Genomic DNA, 18,424 nt, shown 5'->3' with positions numbered 1-18,424 from the left:
AACAGTTGATCATCTAGCATGTAAGTATTGGTGTGCACTGCAAGGTTCTGGAGTCATCAATATCATAATAAATTTGACCGAGTCTTGGTAAAGTAACAAGCACTCACATAGAAAGCTATATATGGGACAACACACATGGTGTCGGGGCTAGTACTACCTTGATGTCCTTGTCTTTCTATGCTCATTACTCAGCCAGTATACATTTTCTTTCAAAATTGTTTGGCACATGTCATTTATTTGTAATCTTGAACATTCAGTGTAAGTTTCGTTTGATTCTGTGAGAATTTTTTTTACCAGTACTGGAGTTTATCTTTAAACTGATGTAGTGAAGGACAACGTTTTAGAGACTGTGGAAGATTGTTCCATAGTTCTGGTATGGCATACTGGAAAGCACGGTGCCCATATGTTTTGGTGGATGTGACTAAAGGTGTGAATGTATGTTTGAAGATTAACGGAGATTGCGAGTTGTAATATTTACTGAGTTGAATGATGCGTACCCGCCAGGGGGGAAGGGGAACATAAGTTGGATTTGATTTTAATATGAAAGAAAATTTGATTAGATCAATTTACTCTATTTATTGTTCGACCAGACCTCGAATCACTTCTCCGGAGCCCCCCACCCCCCCCCCCCCGAAAAAAAAATCCTGATTACCTTTTCCCTTTGATAGGACTATTAACAGAAAGGGAAAAAGGGGGAGGGTCTGTGAACCTTCTTGCAGATCTTGCCATTTCTCTTCAAATATTTTGCCATGATTGCAAATGTGCAATGAATACATATTTAATACACATTTTTAAAACTAAGTTTGAATGTGTTCAGCTATCCTTCAAAATAATTATTGCACCAAAGCTAATATTGTTATCATTCTTTTGTAGCAATCTGTATTTTATACATACTTCTAAGCCGTGTGAAAGTGTTTCGCATGTAAAGCCCTTCTTCTTCTTAGTCGTCGTGTAGCTTATTCCACTTCTTCCCATTATGCTATGTTTTCGTATTATCATTGATCTTAGATAGAGTCCGTCCCACGTATAATATTTCTACTAGCCTTATTCTACTCGAAAACATATTGCAGTTATTGTTAAACGTAATTTCCTTGTCCACAACGCATATGACATAAACTAATATGGAGATCAAGAGTCTTTGTCAAAATGAACAATATACCATAGTGATCCCACAGTCACAGTCGGGAAAGCAAAACCTGGTTTTAGGAAGGTAAAACGAAGTGGGAAAAAGGTTTTAGCAAGGGTGTTATTAGACGCATTCTTAATTTCATCTTGAAATGAAAGAGTTCTACACACTCCGTTTGCCTTGACTTTCATCAGGAGAGTACTGTTGTCCGGGATTAAACCAATTGTTGCTTCTTCCTTCTCTTCCGTCATACCGCGTGATATTTAAGGTTCATCAGTGTTCAGTGTCATCTCCCTAAACCTAATTTAATTTCCTTCTTCCACGGGACCATTACAAGGCTAAACAATTTTTCCGCTACCGAAATTGACTCACAATTGCACCAATACGGAAGTATTAATTAGAGTTTAGGATATTGATTTGGTTGCAGTATGCCTACAATAGATTTATTTTGCATGAATATTTGAAATGCTACATTTGTGTTTGACGGGTGCGTGTGTGTCAGCCCATATTGGCCCTTTCCAAACCCCTTACCCCTCTCTCTTTTACTATAAATTGTCCCCGTTTCCACTCTCTATTTCCTCTGTCCCTTTGTCACTCTTTCATTCGCTCATTCTCTTAATTATCTCCCTCCCCTCTTTCATTCTGTGTTTCCGTCTCCATCTGTGTTATTCTTGTACATTCCCATTCACTCATTGACACCTGCATGTATACCAGCACCCATATACAACATTAAATATGAAAAGTAAGTATCACACGTTCCTAGCAACCGACCACATAATAGGTTGCTTATCACGTGGGAAACATCAATTCTGATTGGATGTTGAGCGACCCAGATCAGTAATCAAAATGGCTGACCCATGTGAGAATGGAAAATTAGTCGTCCCCAGCTTGAAAAGGGTCAATTGATTTGAAGATAAAAATCATTAAATACAATAAACGAGACAGAGTTCCAAAACAGATATTATTTTATTAAAACCATACAATACAATGCAGCTCTATAAAACGATTTTGTCTAAAACGCAGGTTAGCGCATGGAGACAAAATCATTTAATGAGGAATATAATGAAGTATGTATACAATAATTTATGTAAATGATTATTCTATTTGTTAAAATGGAAAACAAAAATAATCGTTCAGCATGATAAATATATTGCGTTAATTGACTACAACTCAGAAACTGAAAGCAAATGAAACCATGAAACTAGAAAAAGAGACAACAAAAGAGCCAAACCTAAAATATGGCGGGGATATCAAACCAAACCAAATCAAACTATCTGTAAAACATCTATAATGTTCACAGTAAAAAAGCACATTTTTGGCCTAACAAATAAAGTGTAATTTCAACATAAAGTGGGGGAAACAAAACTACGATTAGAAAGAAAATCATTGGTAGAAGTATCTAAAGTACGTTGATTTTACATGTCCGTAATGTACATTGGGATTCATTTAAAGAAATTTTAATTGTGTTTTGTAACATACAATTTCAAGAAAGTTGGTCATCATGATCTTATTATGATAAAAAGGGCCTAATTGAATAAACAGTGGTATAATACTATGATTATACTGTTTATTCCCGAGCAATAAGGATCTTGAAGCTCGCCAAAAAACGAAAGAGATAGGTAATTTAACCCAAATCGAGTAATTAAATTGTCCTGTTTGGCCCTTGGACTTGAGTTAATGACCAACGGTCGATCGCTCCAATACGCAGGGCGCCATAATCTGTGTGGCACATCAACGGCTCTTGTTGACGAAGTCAGGTCCTAGCTCCTAGACACTGTCGCCAAAACTGATACTGATTTTGACGACCAGGGGATTTGAGAATAGTGTCGTCTTTGATCAAGCGTTGAAGCCGTATCTGCAGCTCTGGTTGGCAGTGTTTCTTAGAGGGGGAAAAGACGGCAAGAGTTTTTTAATCTAAATGCGCGTGAGTAGTTCTTATGCGTTTTGAAGCATGGTGGCGCCATTTTGACGTTTCCTGTAGACGAAGTATCCGACACCTGCGGCTGCTACGACGGCCCCGACGGCAAAGATGATACCAAACGCCATGCCGCTCTTCTGCTGTACGCTCATGGCACCAAGGTTGGAGAGACCATTGCCGTTGCCACCGCTGTTGTCCTCTGATGAGTCATCACTGCTACCGTCATCATCGCTGCTGCCGTCGTCATCACTTCCGGTATCGCTGCTGGTGTCACCGGTATCGGAGGGACCCATGTCAACGCTAGATCCTCCAAGACCATCCAGACTGCCAGAGGTTCCATCTCCCATGCCGCCGCCGCCTCCCATAGCTCCACCAGCTCCGTAGGGGTCACCAGCTCCAATGGGGTTCTCGCCGCCCGTGGGCGTGTTGCCGAAATTGAATTGCGTGCCATCTGTGCCTGGAAATCCGCCCGCACCTTGACCGGGTGCCGCTGCGGCTACGGCTAAAAGACAACATAAAATATGTTTTGTTAAATGAAAGCATTCGTTTTGTTACACTCCGAAAATTAATATATCCATCTTGGATGTTAGTTGAATTTGGGTAATAATTATCTTTCTTAGCCGTCATTACTTTCATTCTTTCTTTAAAATATTGTAAATTACAACAACAACAACAACAACAAATCAATTTTTCATGATTTGATGATCACGTAAGACATATAAATTCACCATTATCAATATTGTACTCATTGACGTAGTTTCCTAAAAGGTTACATGGTATTTATATTTTACTTTCTGATGGCAACGCAACTGTCACTATAATGCCGGTTTTAGTACACACTGTCAGACTTTATGAATCACTTGAATCGCCTGCGTCACAAGTCAAGGTCAAGAATATTATAATTGAACTTATCACAAAACCCCCTTTTCCTGTTTTCCACTTACTTATCTACCTATTTATATCTAAGTTTGTTTTACCGCAAAACATGTCGTCACATATTGCACATAAATCACTACTTGTTAACTCGGCAATGTTTCGAAAGTCAATTTGTAGATAGACTGTTACACACATAATGATGCATTGTCATTATACCGATCGCTCTTTACGATCAATAGCATATTCAATGCAAAAAGCGAGGCAAAAAGCATGATTGAAACACAACTAAAACTTATCGTCATACTCCCAGCAACTAATAATTATATGATAAGGAATAAAGTCAATGAAATGATTTTAATAAAAAATGTTTTTGTCACTATCATATTAAATCAAATTTTCAAAATGCTAAAAAATGTTTATTTAGATGTCATTTGAGCCATTTCGCTCTGATACTATTATTCTTTTGCTGCACGAGTCCAGTCAAGATATGGATTATGATTTATGATATAACTGAAACTGTGAATGTTACAATTGAAATTGCCTACTATAGGATGTTCATTAATGAAATCAAACTTTAATCAAACATGGTAAAGAATGGATGTTTCATTATTGATTTAAAAAGAAATAATGCGAAAGGAGACAAAGGCAATATTTGAGTCGTAAAATATTTTGAGCACTGAACATATGAAAGCAAAAAATGCATTTCTAACAGATGTGATAAATTTGTTAGAAAAGAGTGAAGTCATTATGAAATTACTCATGAATGTCTGACAGAAATCGAATACATGAATAATGATCCGGCGAAAAATATTGAGACAATGCTTTTTGCTCTGATTTAAAGATTACTTCTGTCTTAAAGGAAATCCGAATAAGATTAAACTTAGAATGAATCTGCTTTTATGTAATTTCCAAACAACACAGACAAAAATTCATTATCTCTATTCGATATCTGTTATCATTTGAAGATTATTTCAAATATTTAAGGAAATCCAAATAATCTTAATTGGTAATGCAGCCTCTTTGAAGTCCTTTAATCTTGAAAGGGGTATGGATTAATGGCAATGACGATTAATGAATACTATTGTCTTGTTTCGAAGATTTTCTCTCTTCTGTATTAAGAAAAGAATTCCAAATGATCACCGAATGAGAATGGAACATATTAATCAGACTGTCTATTTGTCATCTGACTGTGGAAACTTGACAAGAGAATGGCCTATGACACATCAAATTATGAATGATTTATTTTAGATTTTGTCTGGATCATTCGCATCCTCCCGAACCACGTGCTTTGATGTCACATGACGTGCTGTCAGCGCGGTTGGGTTGGAAGTGATTTAAACAAAAAACTATTTTAAGGTTTCTGGGTCACAGGCAGTTCGTACTTTCACCGAATGAACATTAAATTTAAAAGAAAATAGAGCAATCACATTGCTGATTGTCATTTTGAAAGACAAAGCACACTAGATATCCAACGAAAGCTAGCCATGTAATGCAATTGGTGAACAGGTTTTCGATTGGAGAAATAACATCATTATGATACAGTGTCATCACATAGATAAACCTTGAATTCCTCGGAACCATTTAATGTCATTCCTAAAAATCTAAAAATAGAAAAACTGTGCTTATGAAGAATTTTATTAAAATAATTGTATTATAAAATCAAACTTTAATACAAATACAGATATCAACCATAATTATAAAGAGAGTGTCATAACCGAGCCAAAATGATTATTGAATGACGCAGTATTGATGAAGTCCAAAGTTGGACACCCACTTACCGATGAAAGCAAGTAGGGCGATGAAGGTCTTCATAGTAATAGTGTGTGTAGTACTACAGATGAGATTCAAAGTTGAATATTGTGAGGATGGCTCGAAAAGAGATGTTCCTTGGGCTAAAGAAAATACACAAATGATCTCAAGAGAAGGATTCCTTTAGTAGAAATAGATGAGTATCCCAAAATGGTGATGTTTTATAGTCCTGAGCACAAAACGGCGATTGGTGACAATTAGCCGCGAGACTCGTCCTATATGTAGAGACCCGGTGACGTTGCGGGTTGCAACAGATGGGCGGACTTCAGAATTAAGGGGACAACTTGCTAGTCTGGTGCCATCCGCGTTTTACTCCTCGTTCATTAAGGACTACCCCCTCATGCTAGACCAATAATGGGGGTCGGTAATCATCCCTAGGAAGGAAATCCAATTCTCGTCACTCCTGTTTCGGCAGGGGGGGCTTTTAGCGGCTAGGGGAGTGCCAATCGTGGGTCGGAAGGTCGCGCTTTAGCCCTTATTTTATCTCGCGTTCTATGTTTAAAACATGCGAGCACGAGTTGTAAAGGGGCGTGAGCTTCTTTTCGGTTGCATTCTGACGCACATGGGGGGATTAGGAAGGGGATATCAAGAGAGAAAAAAGTGTACGTTAAAGAGAGAGAGAGAAAAAAAAAAGAGAGAAAGAGCGAGAAAGAGAGAAGGAGAGGGATAGAGAAAGAGCAAGAAAGAAACAAACTTCGAGTTTTGGGTAGGGGGAAATGACGAATTCTTTTTCATTCCTTTTTGTCAGTTTGTGATTATATGACCGCAGCGACCTACTCGTTTTTCACTCATTCGTTTGCCTGTAACGTGGTTAATTATCATGTGGTCCCTACGATATGATGGAAGGAAAAGATGGGATTTAGACCACTTTCCAGGATTAAGAAAAAATGTTCAATATTACATTACAAAATGCATACTTTTGGACGCCGAAAGTTCATAAACAAAATAAAAATGCGTAAACTAATTCTTCGAAAAGCTGATTTAAAGATTAGCTGATTAGTTCTGACCGGATAATAAATAGAATGATAACCTGTATTCAATATTGAGAACGAGTCCTGTTACAATAGGATCGAAGTTATTTGTAGTTTAAATGTTGAAGTTTCGTGTTTGATTTCAAACTCTTTGCCACCGATATTACATTTCGGGTAGACCATAAGTTCGTGGTCACTACAGATTTGTATTATACTTTCGTATTTCCAATATATCGAGTGGTAAAATAAAGTGCAACAGGTAATCAATGAGTACACTTTTGGCATTGGAGACTAAAATCCATTTGGAACGCACTTTGTGGGGGTCATTGAAATACCTTTACTGACATTAGCTAATTAAAATTAATTATCAGTGACCGAAAAATCAGTGCTGCAAATACTTCTGATTATATCAGCTATATCTTATAAAATTTGATGTCATTGTAATATTAGATATCACATCCGATGGTCATTCATATCCATCATGTGAGAGCTAATTACATGCTTTTAAAATAAGAAAAGTAAAAATACTAAAGATCGTAATGAATACATAATAAAACTTTATCTGTTCAAAATTTTGTGTTATCTTCTTTCGTTTGAATAAGAGTACAGAATATAAGTTTGAGTTATGATTCACAATCGGTCAATTACTTTTTTAGTAATTCGAATCAATATAATTTACTTTATGCATGACCGTACCATTTACGGTTTTGATTTGTGGTTCATACTATATCGGCGTCCATGTATTCTTGTATGTTCTTTTAAGTAGTCTATTTGTAACCGAAAAAAGCCGTGATACAAAACATATCATGCCACAAGATTGAAAATTATGGTTCGACTGAATATGTTTTTGCTCAGTAGTCAAACTACACTTCATTAGACACCCTAGCACGAAAGTAAAATACATCGAAATACACAATAGACAGTGTTTTAAAGGGATTTTTTTAACATTGTTCAGATGAGAGAAGGTGGTACTTAGGTAGTGACTTCGATACTATATCTACAATTAAAATTAATATGAAAGTTTGATTGAAAATAGACCATTATCAATGATACAAAGTGGGAAGACTGATCTGATCGATTCTTTAAATCCCCCTACTATATTATTATAATTCAATTATTTTTAAGTGAATGTAAATCATCACAAAGCAATGAAATTGCTCTAAATACCGTCCCAAACATTAAAGTGATGAAAGTTTTTTAAAAGCCTGTTTTATTTCTTATTTTCATGAAAAAACAGTTGGGAAAATTCAAAAATTGGTTGGGAGACTTTACTGTTGTACAGTGACGCCTTCAAAGAAAACCATAAATATCTTTGTGGTTTTAGAATTTTTCAGGATTTTCGGCATGGGGGTAGTACAGTAGAAGAATATAACAAGTAACCTTTGATTAAAAAATCCGCAGTTTTGTCTTAAACCTTCAACAATGTTACCGGTTTATTATAACATACCACCTCTCGCTTTGTATCATAATGTCCTTGAAAAGATATAAGTTGCAATTTTCTTTCAATTCGGATACAAACAATGCTTTACTGTAGGCATCATATAGAGATATATATTGATTGGTTTCTGTTTACGGCATTTGTCTTTAAGCTTGTAGGCCAAACAACCATGGCATTGCGTTTATTTACAACAGGGAATCGTCTTCCTGTAATTATCTGCATCTAGATTTAGGAAATAACAATTAAGAAGTGTCGTGGCTGTGATGCCCTTCCCCTTCAGACGTATCGTAACGTCCTGTCTAGTGGGTTCTGGAGTGGGTGACTGGCAGTTGTCCCTTCTGACCGCTAGGCCTGCTGTGATCTTAAAGACCTAATTTGTTCTTATTTTATGTGTACAAGTAAAGGGTCAGTCCTCTTTGGTACATATTAGAATTGATAAATAAAAAATAAAAAAGTTTCGGAATCGATCCACTGTATTTTATGTGGCAAATGTTTTGGCTATCAGTGTTGCGATGCCCTATTAAATAGAATCGATGCTTAAGATTAGCATACATCGATGAAATCTACTTCAAATAATAGTTTTAAAGAATAAGATTAACGAAAAAATTAATTGTTGTGTTTCATGGCCGTAATAACAATGCTCTCTAATGTAAGATCCGCTTTTCCTCAGCCAAGTTATACAAATGTTGACAGTGTTTAACAGTATTATGTCATTGGTCATATATTAGTATGAAATTGACAAACTAAAGTAAAAACAAATCTTCAAAAACATACAATTGACGAAAACTTATAGATTCACAACAATTTGAATAGAACATCGTATATAAATGACTTTTGCCTGTTCTTGTCTGCTACATTGGCCAAAATATTCCAATAGGGACTAGTGATATGCGCTATACAAATAACGTTCATTATTATTATTATTATTATTATTTCAATGTAATAAATTGGATAATGCTAAGTTTGATATCGAAAAAAGAACCTGTTAAAAGGTAAACAAGAATGTAACCTGCTACATCATCGATATCCAAAACTTGTTTTGCATTAAAACTTTGGGAGGCATATTTTGGGAACGATTTAATGTTAAATTATCGTTATTGATCAAATTAATATAACTCATTGATTGGATTTGTATTTGTAACACATAATTTGAAAAAGAAGAAGAATGTTTAAAAAAATTATTGTATAAATGTATAAATTAATAAAGAAATAAACAAATTTATTTCAACAATAACCGATGATAACTGAGGTATGCCAATCTGTTGACGTAATATACAGAGTGAGAGAGAAATGGTTGGGAAAAAAAATCTGTATTTTTAGAGAAGGTGACAACACAAGATAGGAAAATTTATATTTTCTTATCTGTAAGATTGCCAACATGATTAAAGTTAAACTTAGCATATGGATTGATGAAATGAGTCAGTAACTACATATTTATAAAGTTGAATTTTCGAACTATCACTTGAGAAACCTTATAGCGCAGATATAATGCATATTATGCGTCATGCTGTAACATTTAAATGGCTTGTTATAATTCCAAGCTAAAAGTAAGCTTATCACTTTATAATCTGTGCTAACTCCCCCATGATTCTCTCGCAGAAATAAATACACGTTTCTGGTACGCTTTATTGGCCAAAAATGAAATGAATACCTCAAAGTTCGTGTAAAGAATACGCCAGGAATTAACTACTTCGTAATTCTTCACTGAATTAGCTATGCACCGTCAAGTGACACATTGTAGATTAAGAGATAAAGCGACGGATCAAATAAAACATCAAATTCATAACTCGTATACAATGTCAATTTAATCTGATATTCGGAAAACTAAATTTTGATAATCTTCCTGAATTAATGAGGTAGATTAAAATGATAATGTATTTGATTCTTATCTAAGCTGGTCACGTATAAAGGTCTTATAGTTTAAACATTGATCGTTTACAAAGGAAGTGATTCAAGATGAACTAATTGGACAAAGTTTTCATGAAAATAATAACAAAATAAAAGTATGATTAGTAGAGGTAATACAATCTTAAGACATCAATGCCGGATTGTTCATCCCGTAACGATGTGGATCTGCCTTGTGTGATGAGAATCAAGGAGAATCAACGACATGTTTACTCATGAATAATGGTAACTTTAAAGACAAAATTAGAGTGCTAAGGATTGTATTGGAACATACCTTTATAACAGTTTTTTCTTATGCATGGATATGCCCACAACATGTGTGTTTTTCTTTGCAAAATCGTTATTATTTCACTTTATGAATTCGAATTTTAAACTCGAAAAAGACCCGAAAGATATTATTATCCAAAACCTTAACGAAATGGCATGCTCTGCACATGTTAAACCATTATTCCAGAGATAAATATTGTAACATAGACTGAGAATTAACACAAAGTTGACAACGTTTTTTTTTTTATCGTTTGGATTTCGATTGAGGAAAAAGACAGGGAAAGGTTCCTTGCTATTTGATATTCGTAAGATCCGATTTCAAGATAGACGTCGCATTTCAAATTGCACGAAGTTGTCTTACTACTCAGTTAAAGGAATCCGTCTGCAAAAATAAAAAATAACATTTCATGGCAATGTTGATGTATATTCATCCGTTTGTGTATATCCAGAAACACCTTCAGAACCATAAAGTATAAGTAATGAATTTATAGTTCTAAATCAGTGCTAAGTCAATGTAATACATTTGGGGTTTTAATGCTGCATATTGCAGGAGTTACATATTCCATCCTATGTGTATACACTCTTAAATGAAACACACACATAAAAGAAACAAAAGAAATGTAAAGGAAGATCATTATGCAGCTTTATATAATATGTAATTTTCATAGATGTTAAAGATAAACTCCAGTTCTGGTAAATAACAGAAAATTAATTCTCACAGAATCAAACGAAACTTACACTGAATGTTCAAGATTACAAATAAATGACATGTGCCAAACAATTTTGGAAGAAAATGTATACTGGCTGAGTAATGAGCATAGAAAGACAAGGAAATCAAGGTAGTACTAGCCCCGACACTATGTGTGTTGTCCCATATATAGCTTTCTGTGTACATTGCTTGTTACTTTACCAAGACTCGGCCAAATTTATTATGATTTTGATGACTCCAGAACCTTGCAGTGCACACCAATACTTACATGCTACATGTACAATTGTTTCTGATCCATTCCACACCTTTTCTTTCACAATGCAATCGCATTACCAGAACTCACCTTTATCTTTAACATAAAAGTTTAAAGTGAATTCATTACACGGAAGGTACACATTAGCATATTTTAAATGACGAGAATTCTAAACATGGTTACTCGTACGTTTAATGTAATTCTACAAAAAAAAGTTGTATAAATCGTCACTTGTTCACTTTAGATAAATACAATATAAAAGCATTCTCCAATATGTGCATGAGGGGTTATACTTCTGAAATAGGTTAACCGACTTAAATAAGATCTGACATTTATAATATATAAATACACGGTATGCCTCTAAAATTGCCTCTTGTTATAATGTGGTATGGTATTTGACACCGCCAATGACTGTTTTTCTTGGCTGAAAATTAGCTTCTGTAAGAAGTTGGAGATATAATTTATGATATGCAATGTTGAACTAAGTGTTGCAGTACAAAACCCAAGAATGCACTTTAATTTAATAAATAATATAATTATGGGTTAAATTTTGCTCGCGATCATGTCATGGTGGAAATCAATTAACTTCTGTTTTGCTAATTATGAGTCAAAATTGGCTTCTACTCATGTTTTAGGTAAATTACTTAAGACTGAGGACGAGGAAAAATATACACACATATTGAATAATAATTAAATCCGTTTAATGAATAGTTACTTCACTGTCCACACTTTTATTTCTTCGACCCTCTTTGTAAACAATTACGATTGAGTTAGATTGATTGAAACTCGATACCAATCGTACTTCTGTCCTAAAGAGATAGGACTTTGTTAGTTTGCGACTAAGTGGAGGACGTACAATACATTTGGATCAATCGTAACTCTTTGTGATGCAAGGTCCCGGCATGTTATTTCTATCAAACTAAAAAAATCACATGGATATCAATATTTTATTCAAGTAAAAAAAAAAAAATATATAAACGGTTTTAGATCTCCATATATCGTAACATAATTAAACTTTTCAATAACCCAAGAGGTGTAACTAATCATTTAAGACATACATCATTCTAAAGGTCGTTCGTGTCTCATACGTCATCAGTCATTGCTCATTGATATTGATCCAATTTTATTTACATCAACGTAGTAGAGATTTGTGTTGACCTTTACTTCCATGTTAAACCCCATTGAAATGACGTTGACAGAACAAGGATAATGTTTAAATAGATGAATGATCACGAGACGTAATATCAAAATCACGCCCATAGCAACCGCCATGGCAACGATGCACAAAATAAGACCCCCATCCAACCCCCTCCCCCAAAAAAAAAAACATAGACATAACCAAGACGATGATTCTTAATTCACTATTTCAGCATTAAAAGCATTCCCTTAGATGATAATGAAACAGGTGAAGTAAAATACTAACCCTCTCATCAAAAAATCACTTTAAGAAAGGGTAAATTACTGTACTAACATTCATATTTCTGATTATTTTTGTTTTTTTCTTTAATTGAAATTCATTTAGTCCCCATCTCTTTTAAAATACGATGTATGCAGGGGGTAAATATAAAAAGAACATCAAACATTAAATTTAAAAAAAAATAACAATACATACATATATTGTCATACATCTATAAAAGGAAGTTGATTTCATTATGATGAGGTGGATGTGAGGGAGTAGCAAAGGCCATTGCCCTGATGATGCTACTCTCCAAACATATTGACCAGTGTTGTTTTCTATTAATGTTATTAACCACATAACGTGTTTACGTTGTTCTGACATTTGGAAGGTTGGGGTGGTTGACTTCCGATTATTGTTACACAATGGCACGGTGGTAACGCCAATTTGGGGTAAGCTTTGGTGCTTGAGTTCTTACAAATGTCTTCAGCACGGCATCCAATATCCATGTAGTACTAAGCAGGTCGCTATGAGTGCTTCCGGTAGCAGTCCCCAGTTTACCCTCCAAAGTGTCCCACTTTGCTTATATCTAGAATTCGCTCCGTTTGTCAGGTTACCCCCTAGGTGCGGCAGGGGATAATCCAATTCCATTTCGGATTCCACTTCGGATCCGGATTCTGATGTGGATGACTCCGATTCGGACTCGACTTCAGATTCAGCATCCGACTCCTCGCTGCTGTCTCGCCTTCGTCTGCTCAGTGATAGTGCTTTGATGATGTGATTTAAGTATTCGTTGTCGTCATCCTCGGTATGCGCAAGATCCGTTAGACGAAGTCCGGTTTTGGCGTTTGACCATGTTGACGATTTTGAACTCCTGAAGTGCTGTGCCGTCGCAATATTCGACTTTAAGTGGTCTGATTTTCCATCAGAGTTGGGTGCACTGCCTGTTGATTGAGATTAAAGAATTTGGGAGTGAATCAATTAATTAGTATCGACCCCACGAGGGGAAAAATGAGGTTCTGGTAAAACTGATAAATTTACCGCTGCTACACTGTTAGCCTTCAATTAAAAACATAATAATAATATTAGTCATGCCGTTCAAAATGACTATCCGTTTTACCTGGAATTAACGTCAACGTTATATCATGTAAAATCCAGATTATATAACAAATATTTTCAAATTAAAAATGAGTTGTTCTGATATTCAGTTAGATTCAATTCAAATTAGGCTTTATTCAATCTCGTCAAAAAGTCCAAAGACTAAAAATGCGAGTGTACATCATACATACAATTATATTTTTAAAAAAGCATTCAAAAACATATATAAAGAAAAACATGGAAAATGGGAAAAATATATAAAAATAAATACATGTTTACATCAAAAGATCAAAAGCACTATGTGTGTGCAACGTAATGCTCTGCATTTTCCACCAATCGCCCTATATTATATGGAAAAGTCAGGATCTTACATGTCCCCCAACGAAGACTCTCGGAAAGGATCACAGGTTTGCTGTGGGTGAGACTTGTACACCCGTTAATGGTATTTCCACCAAGTATGGTGTCAACGAATTGTGACCTACTGCAGTTGGAACCTGACTTCCATCTTCCTTTAATATACTGACAACACCAGGTGTCGCTAAAACAAGCCACGCAAAGACAAAGCGAGGGCGTATCGGAGTTGAAATATCAATTGAATTAGGTCTATGCTATTTCAGTAAGAACGCAACCATGACTAACCACTGTGTTATATTAAGATTAAGGGGGTATGCCAAGAAATAATGGACTTTGTTGGAAGTTGGTTGACATGAGATCGATATAATGTCAAACTACAGCGCATACCTAAGTCTGAAAATCCCCCTTACTTGTTTGCAAGCATTAAGCGAGTCATATAATGTCACCCCATTCCCGTCATCGTTATTATTTTTAACGCAACTATCTAGTCTTAAAGTATACAATACAAAGATTGGTTAATACCATTAACATACCTACTAGTAAGGAACAGAATATAACATCATGATCAACAATACATTTTTTATCTAATAGTTTTTATTATCTAGTGATTATTACAGTAATAGTCAATTGATTATTTTGCCTTTCATGAACTTGTAATCGAGAAACGTATGTACGCGAAAACAGGAGTTCAAATAAAACTTCTGTAAACATGGGCTAGGTAGTGTAAACTTAAAATAGCCAACCAGCGTGTATGTAAATAGCCTGGTAGAGCTTTTTGCATCGATGTGATTAAAAACGGGTAAAGCCATTGGCTTTGAAGCTGTTTGACACTAAAAGTGGGTCTAAATGAAAGCTTGAAATTTCGACCATGAGCTATGTCAGGACAGCTTCTTTCTTTATCGGGTATAGCATCACATTCTTCACATCGCAACAATGATAATGATTTAATGTATAAAATTATATTTAAACAAAGTTTAAATCTCAAAACTTTCATCTCTGTACACCCCCATTTGGGGATCCTGAGCCACATTAAGTATTTCATATTATCTTAAAGAAACTAGGTTTTGGGTAGTCATTATCACTAATTTCATGAAATATATGCAGTTGAATTCAGATGAATTGTGGGATTTTTACACATTTATTTCTTATTGCTTTTAAATTCATTGATTTATAATGTCTAATTAACGAAAATGGTATTAGAAAAAGCTTACTTTTGCATGTTTTTTAAGAAAATTACATACATGACATCATTTCAATCATTACCGTTATCAATGTCACTTTAAAATATTAATATAAACAAAATGAAAGGAAAGAGAGAGAGAAAGAAAGATAGAGAGAGAAAGAGAAAGGTATATAGATAGAGAGAGAGATAAAGAGAGTGAGACAGAGTGAGAGAGACAAAGAGAGAGACAGAGAGAGACAGAGAGACATAGAGAGAGACGCACACAAGGAGAGAGAACCAGAGAGAGAGAGAGAGAGAAAGAGAGGGGTGACAAACCGAAATGTTGCAACGTGCAATTATCAGAAAGTGATATGTTAGATGCTCCTCCCTTGCCTGATGAGTCATGGCAATTCGATATGACTATGTCACACACGTAATAGCAGCGAAATAGACAGGCGTTATGATTATAATGCGCCTGAAGTCCTAGTTCCTATCTATGTGAACTTCCATCAACCTCTGTGCTTCGAAGTTCCTATGATATTTCATGTCTTCTTCTTCTTCAACGGATGGTTGTCTTGAAAGGGTAGACCAAACGAATCAAGTTGTCTCTTTGTGTCGTGAAGATAAATTTTGAGTCCTGGCCACACAATCATTTTTAACAGAAAAAGAAACCGTCTCAAACAAGTGGGAAAGGATGACGATACACTATTTAGTATTGGTTTATACTCTTAATAATAATACCACCGAAGTCGCTAAGCGCTCTGTGAGGTTTTATAATCATCAAAATGATCATAATAAATTTGACTCAATATTGCTGGAAATCACATTTTTCTAACTAAAAAATTGTAGCATGAAGTTTGGTCCAAACTTTTTCAACTAGGCTTATTTATTTTCTTCAGATTTCGAATGTGAAGGCATTTATATAGAAGTTCTTTAAAAAAAAAAGACATGATGAAGAGAAAGCTCACAAAACATTTGTTCACCATCACTCAACCCTATCTGTAGATCACAGAGCCCTCATTAATTAAAAGAAAATTAGTTTGACTTATTTTTCAAACACGGTCTTATATTGCACCAACAGGTCCAACAACAAGAACGAACAAGAAGAAAGTAGTAATTGTAAACCAACATCCAAGTGAATTGTCCAAAAAACTAAACTTCGACATATCCACAAGAAATTCATGACCAATTTGAACTTAAAAGGAATTACGTCACAATTTTCATTAATTGGTGCTTTAATATCGGGCCCACATAATTACCCCAACAGTCAGATTGCATCATCTTTCATCAACAGCCTCTGACGTAATTTGGTTGGTCCTATTATGGTTGTGGTCCTACGTATGTTTCTTTTATCTCACGTCCACATAAGGGCCACAGAGGTAGCAACGGTCTAAACAGATAATTCAGATAGTTCTGGCTGCACCCCAAGTTTTACACAAAGGTGAACATACTCGTTTGTCTCGTGGTCTCGATAATGTTTTTCTTGTCTCAATTCAATTCAATTAAAAAAGGAGAAAATAACGAGGAGGAAATATTAGCAATATAAAGTTGAGGTAAGCAATGATTTGAAATAAATTTGAAACACAAAAACAAAGGGAAAGCAAAACCTTTCAATAGAATTTGCTTTGGTAAACCAGAATTTAAGTGCATTAGACTGCCTGTGTACACACAAAAACGACGCTAGACCATTCTGAATAGACGGGTTGGAATATTTTTCCCACCATAACATTCAAGCTAACAGAAATGTTCTCAGACTTAGGAAATGCCGAGATGAGTTCAGATGACTTTCATAACAATCAAACAAGTCAGGGATCAAAAGAGAAGAGGAAGAAATTGGTGAAGGGTCTTCCATTTGTGATATGCAGAGGAGAACGAGTTTACCCACTAAATTATAAATGAGGATCGGAATCGGACTCCATTCACTCCCGCACACCCCCGAAACACAATACACCAACACACATTAATGTAACAGAACAAATATGGTACTGGTTATGGCCCAACACCTTGAAAACAAGAGGCGTAAGGTCATGATTCTAAGTAAAAACGAAAATTATCAAAATACTCACTGCAGACAGCGTATGTGTAGCAAACTAATGTGCAAATGGAGTACACCAGAACATGACATCCCATTGTAGTTTTTTTTATTTCCGAGATCCTCAAAATCATATAAATACTACTTTCAACAACTTGATTGATTCTTGAAACTGATCAAAGAAGAAGCTCAACGACAATCCAAAGGTCCACTAATATGGAGGAATATTTCGCATTTTAGTAATAGTGTGTGTACCTGTACTTTACATACTACGAAAACAACAAACACGACAAAAGGATGTTCATACTTAAGGGCGGGACCTATTGGAAACTCCACTTAATTCTACTTCTTCCCATCTCAAATTGGTAAATTAGTAGGGAAAAATACGAATAAATGCATGGAATATCTTAGTACAAAATCAGTGTAAGTGTTGAAGGGCCTTTAATAGGATCTGCGAAGTATGGTATGTTATTCGAATACGAAGATTTTGATAAGAATGAAAGGAGTCAATCATTATAACATGTAGAAGAGATTCCTCATGTTCATGGCCGCATACAATTCACATAGAATATGTTGTTGTTGCGGATGATGAATTTAAAGCACTACATCTAATGTTCTAATACATTAATGCTATCATCATCAAGTAGACAGCCTTACGCATTCAGAAACAAATAATTTTTAATTATTTGTTATGAATACGTGTTCATAATTCAACATTTTCGGAAAAACAAGAAAAGTCTTCGAGAGGGCATTGAGCTTGGCAAATTCTGTGGGCAATAGTCAAGTATACTAATAATCGTAATACTATCAGAGGCGGCGTACTCCCTATCAGTTTAAAGTAGGCCTTATAGCCTATTTACCTATTTTAAATGTTTTTGTAAAACATATCAGTAAATTTGATTGCAGGAAAACATTGTAGACTTTTACAACAGTTTAAGAAGAACACAATTATAGGACTGCTTTCAGCAGTCTGTAACATTATATCCCCTCCCCAGTTAATTTTTAGGATATAACGTTCATTTATGTGTTTGATTTATTCTTGATTTAATTGTTAATTCAGACATCGTGGGAGGCTCGTTTAAAGTTTGTTAGGGAGACAAGTGTCTTGGA

General features: G+C 35.2%; 1 protein-coding gene and 1 long non-coding RNA gene across 2 annotated transcripts; both read right to left on the bottom strand.

Moving 5' to 3' along the window:
• Positions 1–2,910: 2,910 nt before the first annotated feature.
• Positions 2,911–5,811, bottom strand: P16 (biomineralization protein SpP16). The gene is given in 2 exon segments (NM_214646.1): positions 2,911–3,546; positions 5,699–5,811. Coding segments are annotated over 2 exon segments (519 nt in total). The 5' UTR covers positions 5,733–5,811; the 3' UTR covers positions 2,911–3,061.
• Positions 5,812–11,421: 5,610 nt separating this feature from the next.
• On the bottom strand, positions 11,422–17,609 carry LOC100891392. The gene is made up of 2 exons (XR_004062521.1): positions 17,349–17,609; positions 11,422–13,612 (listed from the first exon to the last, which is right to left on the bottom strand). It is a non-coding gene; the product is annotated as an uncharacterized LOC100891392 (long non-coding RNA).
• Between the last annotated feature and the right edge of the window lie 815 nt (positions 17,610–18,424).

Source organism: Strongylocentrotus purpuratus, unplaced genomic scaffold, assembly GCF_000002235.5.
Source record: "Strongylocentrotus purpuratus isolate Spur 01 unplaced genomic scaffold, Spur_5.0 spur5_scaffold_9, whole genome shotgun sequence".
In the NCBI taxonomy this organism is placed as follows: domain Eukaryota; kingdom Metazoa; phylum Echinodermata; class Echinoidea; order Camarodonta; family Strongylocentrotidae; genus Strongylocentrotus; species Strongylocentrotus purpuratus.
This window is presented reverse-complemented; position numbering and strand designations above follow the sequence as displayed.